We start from the raw sequence: 20,682 nt of genomic DNA on the forward strand, positions 1-20,682 counted from the left end.
TCCACCCACCCACCCCCGGAGGCTAACTTTGGATAATGATTGTCTTCAAATCGAAAAAGCACCGTAATTACCCCGTGCATAAAATGCGCACCCAAATCCTTAAAACTAAGATTTTATTTTGAAGGTTTCTATTTTACTGAAGTTATAATTTAGTAGAATTAATGACACAATCACAGAGAGATCTTAGTGCATGTTTTTATAGAAAAAAAATCTAAACATTCTTTGAGATATATTTTGTCATGCACAAAACTTTGTCAGCAATTTTGAATATAACAAAAGTTTTACAACATACAAAAAGCAAATCTGTACAAACTCAAATCAATTACAAAAACGTAACTCAAAACATAAAAAAAGAAGTAAAAAAGAGTCCTGTGCTCAACCTATCAGGTTAAACTATGGACCACTTCTCATATGGATCTCTATTTTGCTCTCTTTGCATTGGTGCTGGACGGCTCACCAGCAAGACTCCGTTTCACTGGTCTTACTGGGGTTGACACTAGAAGTAGAATACAGACCAATTACAAATCAAAAATAGTACAAAAACTAAAAGGCAAAACGATTGTATACATGTTTTTGTGCCCTTACTGCCCCATCAACAAACGTACCAAGTTGTCTCTCAATCTCCTCCAGGTGTTTCTTTTTCTCCTTCATTTCTTGATGCTTTTGTAGGATGTCAGGCGACTGCATGTTTTTTAAATGATCCTCACGTGCCTTTGCTGTCAGATCCCTCTTCTCCAGAGCTAACCTGTGCTGGGAGATCAGGTCTGACAAACAAAATAAGAGAAGTTAAAACAAAATCTAAATGAACAGGACAAAAAATACTTTAAATAGGACTATGAGTGACTTTACCTATGTGTTCATTAAGAGTGTAGTAATGTTGTGGGAGGGGGGCTCCAAACACTATTGTGTTATTCACTGGGGCTTTGTTCTGTGCGCCTCCAAACTTGCCCTTGCCAAGGATCCTTTCCCCCTGCCTGGTCAGGATGGTGGGACACGGCATCTTATACTGTATCACCTGTAAGCAACAGCACATTTAAAGGAAAAATAACCACTGGACAGTTAATGTATGGCATGGCTCCACCAGCAAGCACCACTCACCTCCTTTCTGTAGCTGGTTCCAGACTTCAGGTCATCAATCAGAATAGTCTCTCCTAGGATACTTTTAAAAGCTGCAAAGGAAACACAAGCAGGAAAGTGTCAGCTGAGGAGACAAATCTTAACATTCATAACTTTTTTACAACTGTAAATCTTTCACCAATCATAAAGAAGAGGTTAAGGGAAAATGAAGAGCTTATTTGAAATGGTTATCTGTATAAATAGAAGGAACGCCAAAACTACAGAAAATCCCTAAATCAAAAGTAATTTCAATGTGGCAAAAGAGGCCCAATTTCTGCTCCAGTGACGGGGCCCCGAGTGAGGAAACCCCTCCACCCCTGTTAGGTTAGATCCCAGGTGGAACCATTTTAGTAGTAGCGGGGGCATGAAGGAAATACCCCAACAATAGCAAACACAAAGACATGGGAACCTCTAGATAACCACAGAAACCCTGGTCTCGTAATATAAATCTGCTATGAAAAAACAACAACTTGGCAATGTCACACTGAACAGGGGGAAATACATTTGAGATAGCTCACCAGTGTTACAGCTCTCCTGTTCGCGGGGGTAGATCAGGAGATCTCTGGCGAAGACTGGGTTCCCAGGGGGATCAAAGAGCTTGCGGCCATTTCTTATGTGTGGCAGCGTCCTGTAAGCAATTCAAATATTAGCAAAGACACTGCAGAGAAAATCTGAACATAGTTTAAAAAAAGGGACCACAATAGTGTTTTTAAAAGATTTAGCTTCTTAGCAAGAAAATCAGATCACACAAAAATGCCCATCTCAGTTCCCAGAGCCGGAGGTCCTCAAATGTCTTGTTTTGTCTGACAAAGTCTAAAAGTCAATATTCAGTTTACTTCAATATTAAACGAAGAAGCAGGAAATCCTCACATTGGAGAAACGAGAACAAGCACGTTTTCATTTTAACTTGTAAAATCAATGAAATGATAATCGGATTCATTTCCTATTGATCAGGTAATATGTTCCACTCCAAGTTACATTATTGTTTGGAAGTTTATTCAGAGCTGAAATGGTTAGTTAATCTAAAAATAATTGGCAACTATTTCCGATTGTTTAAATCAGTTTTAAAAACAAAAATTATAAACTTATAACCAAAAATAATAATATCGGTTAACTGTAGGAAAAAAACCCATGTAATCCATTCAGCATGGTTTGCTAAATGAATAGCTGTGATGCCAGTATGCAAATTGTTGAAACTAAAAACATACAACACCACTAGGTCATTTAAATAACACAATCAAAACACAATCAACCACCACAAAGAACAGCCGGAAGGAAGTTGCTCTCCTTCTTATATGATAATTATAGTCACCAATACTTGTACATTAATAACATTTATGAAGTTTAATATCATAAAAGCAGAACTTACATTTAATGAGTTGGGGCTCTTGTGAAGTAAGATGTACTTCACATCCACATTTTATTGCCCTATTGTTTTTAAAGGATGCATTCATTTGCACAATCGTTTAAATAGAAATGCATGAAATCTTATGAATGACAGCAGTATTTCACTTTTTTTTTTTTTTTATAAAAACAATCTATAATTTGGTCAACCAGATTGTCTATACTGTAATTATTACTGGTTGGTCTATTTTGTACACACAACCGTTTTGTCTGTCCTGGGAGAGGGATACCTCCTCTGTTGCTGTCCCTAAAGTTTCTTCCATTCTGTAAGGGAGTTTTTTCTTATCCGATTGTAAAAATTTCAGATTTGTGATATTGGGCTTTATAAATAAAATTGACTTGACTTCACAAAAATGTGCCCTTGCTGCATGGCTGTTTAACAGTCTGTGCAAGAAGAAGGTGCCATACGATCTTTAAATTACTGTTGTTGGAAGGCTTTGGGTAGGTGTAGGCTTCAAAACATTAAAGACTATAATAAAAGACACAGGAATCTTATCAGGAAGGCAACTCAGGCGCCAACAGCATGCAGAAATGAATGATGGTGCATGGAGGTAAAGTATGAACCATGTGTTAGGCTTGATAAACACACTAAGTACAGCTTTAAAGTGCAGGAACCCAACTGAACATTTTAGTGTCACAAAAAAATAAAGCGTTGTTTAAAAGAATCAGTGACGCAGAAGGCGTACCTGTTGCCTGGTGTTACATAAACACTGTCAAGGGCCATGACCTGCTGGTTGCCACCAGTGTCGTCGTGTAGCTTCAATGCTGCTGCGGTCGTTTTGGTGATGACACAATCCATGTCTCCCCTGATATGCCAGGAGATAACCCTTGCAGCATCATTGTCCTGCACTAAGGCCAAGTGGCCAACCTGCATTCAAAAGTTAAAGGGTAAAACACACACACAGCTCCTGGAAAATAAATCGTTGGACAAGTACAATATCTGAGAATACTTTCTTCGGTCAGGCAACGCTGCTTTCAAACCCACACATTAGGACAAACACTGATTGGACACATCTGTATTGAGGTCACTGTTTCCTGAAACTACACACTGGGTTTTGAGGCTCAAAGCCAAGTTTTTTGTTTCCATGATATTACCATTCCCAAAACATCCTGCTGCTCGCAAAAGGGATCACGGAGAGAACAAACTCTTCTTGGTGTCTGTAGCAGCCTGCGGACTTCCATCTTCTTCTGGTTTAGGAGTCTGTCAATATCTGGAATCTACCAAGAAACATAAACATGCAAAAGTCATCACCTGATAAATATATATGAGATCACAATTTCTACATATACTGAAGTAAAGTTTGGATACAAATAACATTTTTCACATACCGTTTCTGCTATTTCCACGTTTCTCCTCTGCAGCTCATTCCTAATGTCAGCCTCTTTCTTAGTCGCGCCCCGGTGATGAGCTATGACGAAAGAAGTGCTTGCAGTTAGAGACCATGTCAAACATATGCAGAAATAAATCACACACACACACACACACACACACACACACACACACACACACACACACTTCTTGGCACCAAAATGCGTCTGTAACACCAATTAATAAAAGCTGGTATTAGATATCTAGACTTGTTTATTTACTCTTCAATCAGATCCTTCCCCTTTTCTCTGATGTAAGGTGTATCAAAAATGTATTGTGTTGGTATCGGTTTTGGAACTCACTCATTGACTGAAACTAATGTGAAAATATTTTAAAAGGATAAACTTTTGTCTGGTAGCACACTGCATATTAGCTTATTTGGATAAACAAGAAGAAGAAATCAAATCTTACAGGAAAGCAAATCAAGAAGTGCATTATATGTAGAAAAAATGTCTGTATATTTGGCAACAGCAGTAGTGAGCTCATCTTTCTTCCTGGACAGCGCATACATTTTTCGTTGGTTCTCTGCATCTAAAAACAGAAAAAGATAAATAGACAAACTTTGGTTGAAATTAGACATATAAAATGTTGACATAGTTTTGTAGCAATTTTTTGTTGGCTTTTCCACAGTAACAGGGAATTCTTTTTCTAAAAAGAAGGGTTGCAGCTGAATTCATTAAAGGGGATGTACCCCTGTCATGCTTACATGTAGCCTGCCTGCCTGAACTTTGAACTCCAAAGAAAAAGACAAAAGCTAGTTTTGAGCGGAACAAAATGTGTAATGTTTAAAAATAAATATAGTGTCTTTAAATTTCAGTTTTATTCATCACCATTGTATTGGAGTTGTGACATTTAATAGACATACCTCACAAACCAAAACTCTGCATGGCTGAATACCACTAATGGTGAGTGTGAGAAAAAAATAATAAAAATAATAATAAGTATACACAAATTTAATTCACTTATTAAAATCTCTCTTCTAAACATCTAATGTTCATGCACCAATATCTGCCCAAGTTCTTGTTTTTATTTCATACCATTGAGAAAACGGAAGGGGAGCTCAAAGGGAGCCAGAGCCGTGGGGACCATTGACACTTCAGGGTTGAAGAGGAGGACGTATGTACTTCCATTCTCACCAGGGCTGTTCTCCATGATAGCAAGCCTCTGTACAGAATATATTATAAAGTTATCATACAGTATGTGTTATGTGCATCACACCGCCATTCCAAAATACAGGTTTTGTTGTGTTTGATGAGAAATAGGTTACTTACAGTAATGTGGACCTTTCCTTCTACCAAGTTAATTTGAAAGCTGTTGGTTTTACTTTCAAACAGAGGGAGGCTTTTGTTGCCTTCTCCACTTGGGTTCTTTATAGAAACAACCACCATCCCGTTCAGGTCTTGTCCTGCTGGATTTCCATATGAATCCTGAAATTAGTCAAAACAACAAAGTCAGGCTGTATATCAGCTGATAAACACCCAAACTACAGTTAAAAATGCAGATCTCTAACTGAAAAACGTAGATGGTTTCTGCTTGTTTATAATGAGTAAACATTAAAGCCTCACCATTATCCTCAGCGTCATATTCTCCACTAAGGTTCGGTTGGCAATGACCTTACTGTAGGAAACAACTGGGGTTGGTGGCTGAGAGTCGGGTGCCAGTTTGGCAGGTTGATTGGCCACAACAAGTATAGCAATCTAGGAGACAGGAAACAGTGCTGAGGTTAGTCATTCCTCTCAGGATAATGACCTACACCCCTGCAACAACTCAAACAACCACTTTCCTGTTAAACAGATATGAGAGACAACACTGTGGAGGCCATTTCCAAATGCCTAGTATGTTTTATATCAATTGGGTGTGTAAGAAGATGGGCTCAAGATGGGAGTTACCAGAATTACAATAATCAAAAAAGCAAATAAACAAAAAGGTATGTATTATCATATCTAACTCAGCATAGGATACAACACGCCTGAGTTTTGCAAAGTTTCTGAGGTGGACAAAATAAGTGCAGGTTAAGGACCTGACATCCTTGTCAAGGTTTATAGCCTTATCTGGAAATGGGTGTATGGCAATAACTCATTAACTTGCTGTGATGTTTCCAGATGTTAGGTTCAACCAACCTGATCACTGTACAGGATGTTTGTTTTGTTTATTCGTAGCAAAAACTGGATGCTGTGCTTTCCAACATGTTCTGGGATCTCTTTATCTCTGCAGTGAAAGAAAACAAAACCCAATATTTACATTTCTTTCAAGGATTAATAATAAGTAGGACAGAGCCGGGAAAGCCGTTTTTTTGTTTCCAGTATTTATGCTAACTTCAAATTTACTGTACAAATAGAAGAGTGGTATCAATCTTATCATTTAACTCTCTATTACTTCAAACATCCTGCAACAACCCAGACAGAACCGAACAGACAGGATCTAAAAGCATTTTACCTGAAGTGAAATTGGTCATTCCTTTCATTCTCCATGGGTTTACTACACTTCAACTCAATGGCCTAGACAAGGGAAGCAAAAAAAATATAACTCCAAAAATATGATGATAGTTTCAATGAAAAGCAAAAAAAGCATGAATGATTGACAGTCCCTCTGTTGGTAAGTGAGTCACTCACCGTTTGTGGAGGTGTTTTTACTGATGGCACTCCCTTCCACAGAAACATGGATATAGCAGCGGGCTTAAAAGTTGTAATCGGGCCTCCTTCGTCAGACACCACAGTCACCGAGAAGACTAAACAGACACACACAGCTGCCCTTAGTTTGCTAAGAGACACTAAACTGCTTGCATATAGTAAAACAAGAGCTCAGAAAAAAAGATAGAGAATAAAAATGCAAACCCGGGAGGATGCCTCCGGCAGGAAACGTGGCGTTGGTGTCATACTCCACTGACAGGCTGACAGGTTTGGTGGAATCGGGGATGACAGTGAGATTCACTGATGGACCAGGGATGGGTTTCTGGTTAAGAGAACCTTTAAACACCAACTGATAGTACCCCCTAGTGGAACAAGATGATACAACACCCCCAATAGTAAATGGTGGGACATAGCTCAGGTATACAGTATTGGAAATGTGGGCGACTGTTGACACAATCTCTGATTTAGGACACTGTTATAAATACATTATGATGATTAAAAAAATGCTCCTTTTTATATTTTATTATAAAAAGAAACTCACTTTGGTCCACTCAAACGGTTAACAGTGAAAGAGGCTTTCCCTTCTGCATTCACGGGTTGTGATGTAACAGCTGTCGTCACCTAAAACAAGAATGTCTCATTACATTTTTCCACATGGATCATTCCGTACAACTGAGAAGTTCCTGGCCATTACTGACTTTTAAAAAAAACACAAATGGAACAGGGTAAAGGTACATATTTATATTGCTTGTCAACCTAACCTTTAGTGTCTGGGGTGAAGATGTCAATTGTACCACCACCCTCTGGTCTGTAGTGGGGTTTCCCCACTCATCACACAGTTGGACGAGGAATGGTGTGGCGATGCCTTGGTCATTCAACACCTGCAGAGGCTTTAAGATGCAAAAAAATATACAGTATAACACAACTGTGAACTTAACATGCTCATATTATGCTTTTTGGCTTTTCCCTTTCCTTTATTGTGTTATATATCTTTTTGTTCATGTAATAGGTTTACAAAGTGAAAAAGACCCAAAGTCCACTCCAAAAGGACTGTAGTCCAGCCTTTACTTCCATGACAAACGTGAGTCTCTTTGTAACACGTTATGCTTGCCTAGCTGCTGGTGTGGGACTCCTTCCTTCTCTGCAACTGACTAGCTAGCTGTGCTGACCTAGGTACTGCGCATGTGTGACTCCCAACAAAGATCGGCCAGAAGTGAAACGCTTCACTGTAGCTTACACAAAGAGCCTAACACAGAGGGTGAAAAGAGTAGCTGCAGCAATGTGCAGTACAACAAAAATATGGTGTTTTTGAAATTAAATTATGTAAACCTATTCTGATATAACCTCTAAATACAAATATGAACTTTGAAATGAGCATAATATGAGCCGTTTAAAGCATCAAAACCAATTAGTATGAGCTTTAAAGCACTATTTAGAGCGTTTATGCTTTCATTTTGAGAATGTATAACAGAGAGGAGACAGGAATTGAAGGGAGAAAGAGGGGGAGATGACATGAAAAAGTCCCCAGCCGAACTCGGAACCAGGAAGGTTGTGGTTAATTGGTCAGCTTCTTAACCCCGTAGCCTATCAGGACAAAACAATGCTTTCATACCTGCTCTGGCCCACTGAATAGTTTAAGCTCCGCAGGGACGCCAGCGACAACTTTAACTATGATGCACTCCACATAACTCTTGTAGGTGAAGCACATCTCTCTGCGGCCAGGAGTCCCGGACTGGAACCGCACCCCCGTAACCAGAATAGAACTGCTGTTCTCCTGGTTTCAACAAACAAAGTGATGATCAATTCATCAGTATTTATCAGTTTATCTACACAGTTATGGTAGAATTATTCAGATTCTTTAAGTAAAAGGATTGATAACACAATCTAAAAATACTAAGTATGAGCAGCAAGATGCACTTAAATTAAGAGTACTCATTGTCACCATTACATTATAGAGTATTTATTTATTGAATTTTTTATTCAAACAGGTAGTTTCATTCAGATCATCTAATCGTTCATCAAAAGAAAAGTTATCAACCAACTATTGTATTATTAATTAATTACTGTATGTATGTATGTATGTATGTATGTATGTATGTATGTATGTATGTATGTATGTATGTATGTATGTATGTATGTATAAAAAAATGAAATGTTAAGGAAAAACTCAGGAGCAGCACAACTCCTAATGACTGCTGGCTTCTTGCCCTGCCTGTAATAATTTGCGCCACAAAGACACTTCCCTCAGTCAGGAATGCTTCTCATACTGCCTTCCTTAACTCTCTCATGCATACTATATATCATGTGTTTGGCTTTTTAATGGTGTGGAGGTTGGAAAGGGAGAGATTTAGGGTGACCTCCTCGCCCAAGGTGTCACAGTATGCGGGAGTAAAAGGGAACTAAAGCTTCATTTCACATATTCTTAAACCCATCACTTGCTACAAAAAAGTGGAACACTCTTCATGAGCTATTTAGTAGAAACTTAAAACTAAATAAATATGACCTCTTAAAGTTTGGAAAAAGCTTAGATAGAGCTTGGCTGAACAATTCCTTTAATATCAGAATTCTTAGTTCAAGTTTTACTTTAAGCTTGTGTTTTTTATTTTCCCACCTGCCATTTAAAGACAACAGACGATTTGTCCAGACCCTCAGCTTCCACAGTCACATGGTTCTTACAGGTGGAGGTAAGCGTCTTGGTTGCATTATCATACTGGTCCACAAGCTCCAAGTCTGTATGAGGAAAAAGAGGTGTGTCATCTTGTATGCATTTATATCCTCAGAAAAGATTGTTGTGTGATTAGGGTTTATACTCACTGATGTGTCCAGGTAGGATTTCCCCCAGCTTCAGTGTGCTTTGGGGTAAAGTTGCTTTCAGTCGTACTGGTTCATCTGGACAAGGCCTACAAAAAAAACAAAAAAACAAGCAGGGATGCAGACCAGTCTGGATATGGATATTTAAAGAAATGTTTGATTTGACATTTTGGGTAATTCACTTATTAGCTTTCTCTGCCGAGAGTAAGATGAGAGAATAAATGCCACTCTTATAGTTTGTATATCCCAATATAGACTGGAAAACTTCTACCTAGACTCTTTCTGATCCCTTTTTATTTTTCAGTTTTTGTACACATTTCAGAAACACTTCACTCACAAAAGACCACTTGTATATCAATTATTCACCTAGTGTTGCCTTAATGTTGTGGAGATTTCTTTTAAAACACGGTGGAATAAAAAAATCCCCAAATGGGAGTGTGCTTTAGAGATGCTGATTATTTTAACATGTGACAGAACCCAGCTAGCTGTTTCCCCTCCCTTTCCAGCCTTTATGCTAAGCTTACAGATTACTTGCATATTTATTGTACAGAAATGGGTATCCTTCTTCTCATCTAAATCTTGGCTAGAAAGTGAATATGAATCTTTAAAAATGGAACCATTCCTTTAAGTTTACCAACACTGAATCTTAGCTTTGAGTTAGTTATGTGTCTTACGCTATGTTGAAGGAGACAGACACACTCTGGTCATGGTAGGACACCTGGTAGAAGCGTGATTCCTGCACCTGCGTGGGCACCTGTACCGCAGGCAGCTTGCCATGGAGCAAATCCTTCAGATTTACATCTACTGTCCAGTTAACCTTAAACACAGTCAGTGGGAACAATGAAAAGTTAGAGCAAAAAGCTGGGAATACAATACAATCACTCCTAAATAGATGATTTAGTGCAGCACTGGTTTGTTTGATTTATTACTACACAGCCAGACTACAGTTTTTTTTTACAGATGTAAAATATTGCTCTGAAAAATATGCTAACTAAAAACAACATCTTCATAATAGGAGAGTACAGTACACATGACAGGAAAACAATGCATTATACAATATATGCCAGACATACCTTGATCCTGGAGGCTATTGCAGCGGTGAGAGGTACCTCTTTGCCAGCCTCATCATACAACTTGTAGAACAGGTTCTCCAGCAAGCCTCCAGCCAGCCACTTTATCTTTTCGTCGTTCCTTAGCATCAAATTCTCATCACCCTCACTATAGAGCTCCATGCGGGAGACTCTTGTACTGGGCACCACCTTCAGGTCCCTCACAACCATAGCAATCTTCTTCTTCTTCTGACTCTTGTGGGAAAATAAATAAGGGATGAAGACATCATGTCCATTGTTTTTTTGTTTTGTTTTTTTAAAAGAGAATGTACTATAAAGCAGGGAGCTTTGTTTTTGATAAGTTTTTTTTTTTTGTACTTACAGACATCTCAAAATGAACTTTGATGTTTTGTGGTTCTCCCTTGATCATTTTCAGGTTTATGGGCTTTGTCACAAGCTGTCCAGCTCCGGTGGTGCTGCAGTCAGTTGTCACCAGTGGGTACCCCTCAACCTTATTTACAAATAAAAGGATAAGTTATATATTCATGCAGTTTATTTCATCAAATAAAAAATTAAAAAGAGGGAGAGTTATTTAATAATGATAATTCAGTTTATGTTGTTACATTTAAAAGAAAGAGGGTGGAGTTGTAGGACTAGGCCCAGAAGGATGAGAACACTACATTAAATATTTTACAACATAGAGAGAAAAAGGTAACGCCATTATTCAATCAAATGCAGAGAAGAGTCCCGAGCATAGATCATTATAGGTTAATAAAAGTAAAGCAAAGTAACTAGTTACTGTAGCTGTAAAATAGATTTAGTGGAGTAAAAAGTACAATATTGCCCTCTGAAATGCTATGGATTAATACAGCAGCATGACATTAAAATACTTAAGTAAATTACCTCAAAATTGAATTGTACAATATGAAAATGTGTGTGAAGTTCATCACATGAAACGTTGCATCTCAGTTACATATGCTAAACAAAAAATACAATAACATGAGCATAATCATATAAGCATAATCATTTGCTGATGTACTTCATATCCTACAGGGGAAAACACTGCCTTCGATTGACTGCTGGCTTCTTGAGCTGCCTGTAATAATTTGAGCCACAAAGACACTTCTCTCAGTCAGGAATGCTTCTCTCTCATGCATATATCACGTGTTTGGCTTTCTAACGGTGTGGAGGTTGGAGACGGAGAGATTAGGGTGACCTCCTTGGCCAAGGTGTCACAATATGCAGGAGTAAAAGGGAACTGTGCCTCATGCCACACCTTGTTAGAAAAAAGGTAAATGCATACAGTGACTTATTAATCAAACGCAGAACAGAGTCCCCAGCATTTCCCAACTTCTGCACACCCATACCTGGCAGCGAACAATTTGTTTGGGGTGAACAGTGATGTTTCCGGCCTCATCGTGAATTTCAACATTAAACATCACAGGGTTTCCATTCTGGACTGTGATTGGGTTGTCATCTGGTGTCACATGGATAGCATGTGCATTACCTGAAAAACATTCATCGCAGGGAGACTCTCCAAGTCAAACGGATTGTTACGTTTTGCCGACCGTCCGTTAAATATGAAATCAACAGTCATATAAAAACAGAGAAAGACAGATGTTTTGCAATTAACTTAAAGTTTATTTTACCCTTAATTCATTTGATCATTTAAGTTATTGTTTCAGCTCTAAAAAACAAATATGTACTGTGTATAATGTACATATCAAGCATTTAACGAATCAAGGTCACTTGTTGTTCAAAATGAATAAATAAATGCAGTCTAAGTGAGGTCTTACCAGGAAGAAGACTGATCGGGATAGCCTGTGTGTCTTCCTTCAGGCCAGGCAGGGTCACTCTCAGCTCATATGTCTGCAAAATACAAGTTTGAAATAAAGTGTTGTTGACTTTTGGCTATCAAACTGTTTTGTTTTTTTGTCAAATGCTGTACTCTTGTCTACAGGGCTGACATTTCTGTTTCACTTTTTGCATCAACTGTTCTAGTAAAAATGCAAATTGATGTCTTCTGAGATTGTTGTTCTAACCTTTGACTGTTGGTAATTCAGGACTTTTCCTCTTGCTTTGACACCAATGATGGTGAACGTGGTCCCAATGCTGTCCACTTTGTCGTAACTCAGGTCCAGGCCACTAAATAATAACAATGATAAGGTAAACAACAATCGGACCAAACCTCCCACACCTGGCAAATTAAAAGACATGATGAGATTTATGATAAACTGAAGATACATGTATACTTAAGCTTACAAATCAGTTACATAAACATGCGGTTAGAGGAAAAACAGCCTTTCAAGCAATAAGAAAAGATGAGGCGTCTTCTTAAAGCTCATTTCTTTAAAGCTCATTTCTTTAAATTTCTGAATGCTCATTTCTTTAAATTTCTTATGCTGCACTGTAACTTTTATTCTTGTGTTTTATGTGTCCTAATGTTTCTATTTTGTTTTTAACTGTCTATTCATGTGTTTTATTAGTTTTTAATGCTTAACTGTTTGTACTTGTGTTTTATCTGTTTAACTGATTTTGTGTAAAGAACTTTGAATTGCCCTGTTGCTGAAATGTGCTATACAAATAAAGCTGCCTTGCCTTAGTAGGCTGTCCACTAACAAAACTAAGGTTAACGATATTTTTTTTTTTTACAGATTAAGTGGAGTGACCCACCTGCATGTGAGTACAGGTTCAAGATTTGGAGGAGGCTTCGCTGAGTGGTCATAACCATCTTTCAGTAGGAGAGGAATGTTGAATGGCACTCCCACATAAAGAGAGGGGCTCATTGCACCGATAACAAAAGTCTCAGCACTACCCTCTGAAAAGGACAAAAATTGTTGATATGTGTGATTTTGGCATGCAGAAAGAATAATAAATATAACTCCCATATTATAGCTTTGCGTTTTTTCTTACCAATGATTGTGAAGTTGAGTTTGTAGCTTGGAAGCTTTCGCCCTCCAAAGACGGTAGCATTATTTTCAAATAACATAGTGTTCAGGGATAAAGTATACTTCCCTAGGTCGGCCAGTTTCTCTGCAAAAGATCAAATGTTGATACATGATCTTTCAGCAGAAAAATCAGGGCATCCAAAAAGTAAGTAATAATGACAAAGTTGACAAATAAAAACATATGTACCAATTTTTTTGAACCAGAAACCCCACTTTGGTGAATGTTGGGCAACAAAACAGACAACCTCTTGATTTCCTTTAGGACCTACATATAATCATTCAGATAAGGAAAACAACACAGTTACAAACTGAATGCAATTAGAATTAGAACAATGGGCTGGAACAAAGTAGAACTGAAAAAATTCAGTGCTAACAATTTTTTTTTCTTTTTTAACAAGGAAAATCCTCTAGTTCTAACTTTTTTTAAATGAAGGATTCACCACTTTTTTGTCGTCTATAACAGTTAACTGAGTAATCTTACCGGTTCTCTATCATGTAGGAGGTACAAATGCAACAAATGTAATAGCCCTGCTTTCAGTGGCACTAAAATAAAATAGTTGTTATCCTAAAATTACCAATTAATTGTGTTTAACATTTTACTTGCTATCACATAATAATTTCAACAGTTTTTTTCTCACTAATGCGCGACCCGACTAGCTATCAAACAAAGAACAGAAAAGCTCAGATTAAAACACAAAATGGAGGGGTGTGACTTTATTCTCTGCTCAGGACGCCGTTACTACGATATTTTTATATAGAAAATATTTATTTATTGCTATATTAATGTGCTACATATTGAGTAAAGCCTCTTCAATTAGTTGGCTTACTGTATTACTACGTTTATCTCTAAAAATTAAAAACACAGCATAGCAGCTGTAAACATCCTATCAGGAACAGCTCTTCTGCATTGCTTTGCGGCTCTCTACCAGCTATAACTGCACTATGCAAGTTTGCCAGATTGGGTCGCGGATCTGTAGTTTGAAGCGGGAAAAGTTCTGTGTTGCTTTAAAAGAGTGAGTTTCTTTTTTCTTACCGTGCTGAAAGATTTTGAGTTCAACAATCAGTTTTTTCCCAGCTCCCTGGCCCACTGCTGGCATCTTGGATAAAGACTCTCCCTTCTTGTTTAGTATTTCGATTTTGAGTGGCCCTGAAATGATGTGGAAAAAAAAAAGGGAAAAAAAGTGAGGCGTTTGTCCTCCATGAAAAAGTGCATTTTTCAACATGATCATGTTTCACAGATAATTGTTTACCGAGCGGAGTCCCAGCCATACGAGCAGCATTCTGTGGCCAGGGTTTACCTTCTGGCCAGCCCACTTTCAGAATGTCTGGAAGCCTGTAACAAAAAATTACACTTTACTTTTGCTGAAAAAGTCTCATCAAGCTTAAACTACTATGTCTAGTCATGACAAGGAGATAAGGTGGGGGAAATGAAAAGGTAACATAAAATTCTTCCAATTGAACACATTTGTTACCGATGAATCACATCTAAACTAGAATTACCGCCTTGCGGTTGTATGACTCCGCCAACTAGTCAAGTTGCAGTTGTGAGGCATGTCTAGTCAAATTTATGATATACTGTACATACTTAGACTTTAAGGCAATTTATTAAAAAGTGTAAGTATTTTAGGCAAAAACATGGATGCTTTACACTCATCTTCAACCCAAAAGCGCAGAGGATCTATACAATCACCGCCATTTGAAGGCGGGCCCCAGAATTAGTGTCACTAATTCAGTATCCAACTAAATAACTATTTTCATTTCATTTTTGAGCTGGAGGTGATGCAATTAAATTCTGCTGTGCACTTGCCCTATAAAATAGAAAGACATGTATGTCAATGATGAATCCTTATCATAATATATCCTTATGTGTTTCACTAAACCTTTAAAACATTGTGTCACTTTGTTGACCTCTATGAGTTGACTTCTGAAAGCAGTTAGGAGATCTAACTGCTTTCAGAAGTCAACTCATAGAGGTCAAGCCAGTTGATGATACGATACGAACGACAAAACAATCGTGATTGGACTGTTTCACAATAGACAAAGTTAAATCTGTAAATGTGAAATATTTGTGCTGTGTAGAGGTATATATGGTGAACTTGCTTTGTGTTACAAATGCATTGTAAAGCCCATATTGGATGCTAGCAGAATTGGATGTTAAACGTTTTCTCACTTGGCGGAATCTTTGGCGATGTTTTTCTGGATGGCTTCATCAGTAGCGCTCTTGTCAATCTTGGAAATGGCTATGGTCTTGATCTTGTCGTGAAATGCTTTGGGTTCCTGGAAAACAGATTTGTTCATCAATATCATGCCAAATACAAGTAAATTTGCCATTTTCACTAAAATCAAAGGCTTGTTCATCACATTTCCTACATATACAGTAAATGTGGAAGAGAAGCGATTACAGAGAAAGTTTCACTTTATAATGCGAGGAGCCACCTTATCCCTGTTCAAGTATACAAAGTCGGCAGTTTCCTGATGCCATGTTTGAGTACAATGTTTCTGTAAAATAGGTTATTTAAGCTTTCAAAAAGTCAAACTTTTAGTTTTTTTTTTTTCTTCTTCAAATAAAATCTGGCAGTTTTTCAACATACATTTACAACATAAAATGGCTTAAATTACAAAGACAGCAAGAAAAAGAGACAAAGGATTGACATGCAAGAAGAACCCTTACTTCTATCACTTTATCAAACTTCAATATTCCTTCCTTACCAGAGCCACTTCGACCAGTCCCCCTGTGGCAAAGACATCTCCGTCATGTTGTCCATACAGCAAAAAACGAACCACGCTACCATACATAATGGGCAGTGTTCTCTGAGACTTCACCTGTATAAAAATACAATATATATCTATCAATATAGAGTACAGAATGATCGGAATATACACTCAAAAAAAAAACGAAGCAAACTGATGCTCACAATTTGGCCTGTTTTGTAGATTTTGCCGTCCCATTCAATTGAGGAGAATGTCGACCAGGGATACTGATCTCTCTTTACAGGCACCTCTGTTCTTGTTATGGTCTCCATATAGTCCACAAACTTTATTTGCTTGTCCCACTTCTCGTGACAGTTTTTGAGCCACTGTGTAAACTCCTTCTGAATGTTTCCTCTTTGTTTCTGTGGACATAGAAATACAACAGTTCAGCATGCCTCCTGACAGTTCTTCTAGTTCTTATATTAAAACAAATGGACTAAAACTGCATTAAAATTAAGATATTTGTCAACTAGGAACTCCAAAACAGACGTTGTAGGTGTCGTGTATCGGAAGGCTGCTGAAAACTGACACTCAACCACACGTCAATGTGCAGACAGAAGAGCCAAAATAATGAGCTAAAGCTGTTTAGAGCTGCAGATTTGTGCATCCTCTTTCTGCACTACAAGAAACTCTTTTTGACATTATGCCGAGTAATTTGATTCAACTTTAAAATTAAATACTTTGCTTAAATCAGCTTTAATAAATCTATAGTTTAGAAACATATACTGCAGAACTTTTTTTCTCTCCACTTGTTTAAGCACCTTGATTAGGGATGGATGTAGCAGCAGCCCTGTTCTCTCTGACTGATCTTTTCTCTCTCTTACACTGTTGCTCACTAGGGGAATATGATATGCAAAGAATGTCACTGATGGGCTTACTCTTGGATTCTATAACATACCACAAACAATAACTGATTGATACATTTATTGATTAATTTCCTGTTTTCAAGTTTTTGCTATAATTATCTTTTCTTTTCCTGTTGACACTTCCTATAACAAATATCAACATCAGCAGCAGTAATTATCAAAGAAATGTGTATATGACCACCTGTCCATTAACAATTCGTGTGAAGATAGTGTCCTTGTTCTTCAGCATCAGCTCCAGCTCCATGAAGGTGAGTTTGTTTGTGGTGACCATAAACGTGTCATCAGTGAAAAGCACCCCTGACACCCGACTGTAACACTCTGCAAGCTCCTTTGCTCCTTTACTCTGACTACACCAGTCAAATCTGTAAAAAATGGACAGCATTTATGTAAGAAGACAAACATACTTTGCTAATACTGTAACAAATAAAGTTAAAGTTGCGTTCTTGGCTAGAGTTTGATACATACGTAGCTGGAGGCAGGGGTTGATTAGTCTAGCTTAGCATTGAAATTTCAACTAAACTAGGGCAACATTAAAGACTCTACAGCAACACTAGCAACTGCCAAGATAACCACCTGCTGGCTCTTGCGTCATATTTAGAGTTACAGACATCAGAGTGATATACATTTTTTCATCTTACTCTGCAAAAAGCAAATAAGCATGTTTTTCAGTATGTTCTAACTCTTACACAACAGGTAGCAAAAATGTATGAACTATAAAAAGGATGTAACAAAATAGTTTAAAGTATTTACTCAGACACTGTGGTGTAAGGTATGAGCCGTCCATTCCAGAAACAGTTAAATATTGGCTTTTTCCCTCTTGCCTGATGCAGGACTCCAGACTCCTCCTCGTCGTCATCATCATAATCAAGAAAGGCTGATAAACGAAAAAACAAAATAAACTTCACCGTATATATTCAATTTGAATCCAAATCTGTCATTTGTGATTAAGTTTATTCAATACAATAGAGTTTGAATACCTGTGGCAGCATCAGGGTCTTCCGGGTAAGTCTCCTTGTCATAAAGGAAGGGATGATACCGAATGATTCCCTCCACCGTGCCAGTGTTTTGTTTAGTGTAGGCCATAAACTCAAATGTGTCTGCAGCAGTATTTATGTACAGAGTCTGCATGTCATTCTCAACTTCCCTAAGATTTATTGCACGGGGACATCTGGGAGGCTTCTCACGCATAGTGATCTGATTAAAAGAGTCACATGATAATATTAGCTGAGAAAGACTGCGTTAGACCATAAGCAGGATGCTAAGAAGAAGAAGTCACTCTTGTCAACAATGAAACCCTTAAAGAACAGCTGCCTCACCTGAATGTCAATGTTAGGGAGATGATCTGAATTTGTAGTGCTGCTACCCATTTCCTTTCCATTGGCTCCATGAATGTAGTAGTGAAATATGTGCCTGAAAAATCGACAAAACACATCCTTTTTACATTAAATCAATGAAACCAGTCAACTTGGGACCTGTTAAAGGGTAATGACCGTGTTTTTCAACTTAGACCCTATTTTCCTATGTTTTTTAATTCTAAGTGACTGATGGAACAATAATCTTTGACATGTGTCCAGTAATAAGCAAGACCGCTCCATTCGGCAGCAGTGAAACACGCTACAACGTAAGTTATGGGGCAATTGTCCAGCTTGTATTTACCTTCACAAAAAGGGCTCGTTTTGCCACTGACAGGCTCAGATTAATATTCCAAATATCTGACAACATTACGGAAAGGATTTCTAAGGCGGTCGACCTTTCTGTTAAAGAGTAAGATCCTTTTTATAAACATAAAAACATCCGCAAAATCGTGTTTGCTGCACCAACCAGACCCCTTGTAAGTAAGCCATAATTTTGGCATCATAAAATACACTTCATTCAAAGTCAACAAAAACAAAATATAAACTATGAAAAGACCTTTCCACTTCTGGATAAAAAGAAAAATGCCCCAAAGAGGTTTTAAAGGTCTCTCTCCTCAGGGATCCTTTCCATAATGTTGTCAGACACTTAGAATATTAATCTGAGCCTGTCAATGGCAAAACGAGCTCTTTTGTGATTTTGTGATCTTTTAAAGTGCAAATTATTCCCTGTTAACTTACAATGTAGCGTGTTTTGCTGCTGCCAACTGCAGCGGTCTTGCTTAATGCTGGACAAATGTCAAAGATTATTGAGGCCATTAGTCATTTAGACACAAAAATAGGAAAATAGGGTACAGGTTGAAAAAAACTACGGGTTAAATGTCTAAAGACCCGGATCTCCCACACCAAAGACATGTCTTATATCCACTGCGCCATCACTCACGCTAGCTGTCTGGGCCATGCTGCAAAATCGTCTTTCAGAAAAGTTATATGCTCGGGCAAGACTCCCATAATGATCACGGCTGTGAAGCTTTCCTTTGCATATTCTTCAGCGATGAGGGAATGGAGGAAGCGCTCATCATCTTTATTCACATGTGAAGAGTCACCAACCTGCAGGTTAAGGATGAAACATCACACAGAGGATAAATAGCAGTAATGTTAAACACAAAGAGCGTCAATAGCTTTGTTAGGAAAATTATTACAAAAAGACGACAAAGAGTCACTGGATTCAGTTGTAAGTTTGTTGCGCAAGGAGCCGATCATATACACCCACAAGGTACATAGATGGACTGAAGAGCAACTTCTTCAGTTCTCACTTTAACATTGAAATTCTTCCCTCCTTTCTCCATGGTTACCATGGCAAACAGCTTCACCATCTCAAAGCTCATTTAAAACTCTACCTGACATGTGGGGATAGTGAAGCAGTCAAGAATCTGGAGGGAGGAAGTCATTCATCATTATAAGAAATGTGACCTTGGGTGTTTAAGACAAGGATGGTTATTATCAGTCAGTAAAAGTTCAGAGATATTCACTTTAACAGTTACATTTTCTAACAAGCTTCAATTTCATACCATAATTAAGTTATAAGTGTGCATTTACTTTATCTGAAAACCAGCACCCTTACCTTCCTGTTTTTTATGGTCCCACTGTAAATATCTTCTTGGTTTCTTTCTTTTCTCTCAAAGTCCTCCTTGGATAGAACTAGCTCATGAACATCGGGGGAGCCAACTGGTTTAGTGATCATCTAATAAACAAAGGAAACCAATTTATGATTATGTTTTGCTTCTTCATTTGAACAAAGTCAGTCTGGTGATGCAGTAAGGCTGCTGAGGGAAATTTAAGATTCAAAAATGATCAGTCAATACTCATTCAGTACTTTTGATTGTCACAATAAAACCTAAAATGTCACTGTGATAACTTTTCTACATTAGTATTCCTCTTTTTGGTAGTTGTTACCGCATCTGGTAATGCTGCATTCAAACTATTTTCACAGAAGACATACCCTGGCTGAGTCGCCGATGTAGAAAGCAGCCTGTTTTCCTCCAACTCCAAAGTAGGATATATCACTGTTAACACTACGAGGGACAAGATCAGGCCGGACATACCCATCTTGCCTACAGTAGTGGAGTAATAAAATGATACAACATTGGAAGCATACCGTGGACAATGATGGCTCACCTGAGGCTAGAAAGTAAAGAAGGTAAAGCGCACCAACCTTCCAAATGTGTCGTTTTCCCTGTTAAATTTAGAGAGTCTGTACACTGCCCAGTTTTTGAGCTGTTTAGAGGTCATCCCGCACCCATTATCTAAGACAATCACTGCAGGTTTCCCAAGAGTTTCATCAAACATCTGATAACACACAAACACAGAGAGAGAGAGAGAGAGA

The 20,682-nt window shown here is 38.0% G+C and overlaps 1 protein-coding gene across 1 annotated transcript in view; it reads right to left on the reverse strand.

Annotated features, from left to right (window-relative positions):
• Window positions 1–183: 183 nt before the first annotated feature.
• smchd1 (structural maintenance of chromosomes flexible hinge domain containing 1) overlaps window positions 184–20,682 on the reverse strand; it is a gene marked incomplete at its 5' end in the record, with an annotated part of 23,710 nt that continues 3,211 nt past the window's right edge. The window contains 43 exon segments of the mRNA XM_032503976.1: window positions 184–496; window positions 606–764; window positions 850–1,015; window positions 1,099–1,169; window positions 1,635–1,744; window positions 3,207–3,388; window positions 3,616–3,738; window positions 3,850–3,929; window positions 4,301–4,420; window positions 4,927–5,053; window positions 5,161–5,316; window positions 5,455–5,586; window positions 6,010–6,097; window positions 6,326–6,387; window positions 6,502–6,617; window positions 6,724–6,881; window positions 7,061–7,140; window positions 7,281–7,409; window positions 8,132–8,293; window positions 9,131–9,249; window positions 9,334–9,419; window positions 10,005–10,147; window positions 10,404–10,634; window positions 10,762–10,890; window positions 11,747–11,886; window positions 12,176–12,248; window positions 12,422–12,524; window positions 13,053–13,197; window positions 13,293–13,412; window positions 13,515–13,592; window positions 14,361–14,474; window positions 14,578–14,660; window positions 15,498–15,604; window positions 16,037–16,150; window positions 16,243–16,440; window positions 17,126–17,306; window positions 17,695–17,818; window positions 17,922–18,138; window positions 18,261–18,354; window positions 19,240–19,406; window positions 19,921–20,040; window positions 20,299–20,413; window positions 20,512–20,645. Coding sequence (XP_032359867.1) covers window positions 420–496; window positions 606–764; window positions 850–1,015; window positions 1,099–1,169; window positions 1,635–1,744; window positions 3,207–3,388; window positions 3,616–3,738; window positions 3,850–3,929; window positions 4,301–4,420; window positions 4,927–5,053; window positions 5,161–5,316; window positions 5,455–5,586; window positions 6,010–6,097; window positions 6,326–6,387; window positions 6,502–6,617; window positions 6,724–6,881; window positions 7,061–7,140; window positions 7,281–7,409; window positions 8,132–8,293; window positions 9,131–9,249; window positions 9,334–9,419; window positions 10,005–10,147; window positions 10,404–10,634; window positions 10,762–10,890; window positions 11,747–11,886; window positions 12,176–12,248; window positions 12,422–12,524; window positions 13,053–13,197; window positions 13,293–13,412; window positions 13,515–13,592; window positions 14,361–14,474; window positions 14,578–14,660; window positions 15,498–15,604; window positions 16,037–16,150; window positions 16,243–16,440; window positions 17,126–17,306; window positions 17,695–17,818; window positions 17,922–18,138; window positions 18,261–18,354; window positions 19,240–19,406; window positions 19,921–20,040; window positions 20,299–20,413; window positions 20,512–20,645 — 5,433 coding nt within the window.

The sequence above is a fragment of the Etheostoma spectabile genome, chromosome 22 (assembly GCF_008692095.1).
Source record: "Etheostoma spectabile isolate EspeVRDwgs_2016 chromosome 22, UIUC_Espe_1.0, whole genome shotgun sequence".
NCBI classification, from domain to species: domain Eukaryota; kingdom Metazoa; phylum Chordata; class Actinopteri; order Perciformes; family Percidae; genus Etheostoma; species Etheostoma spectabile.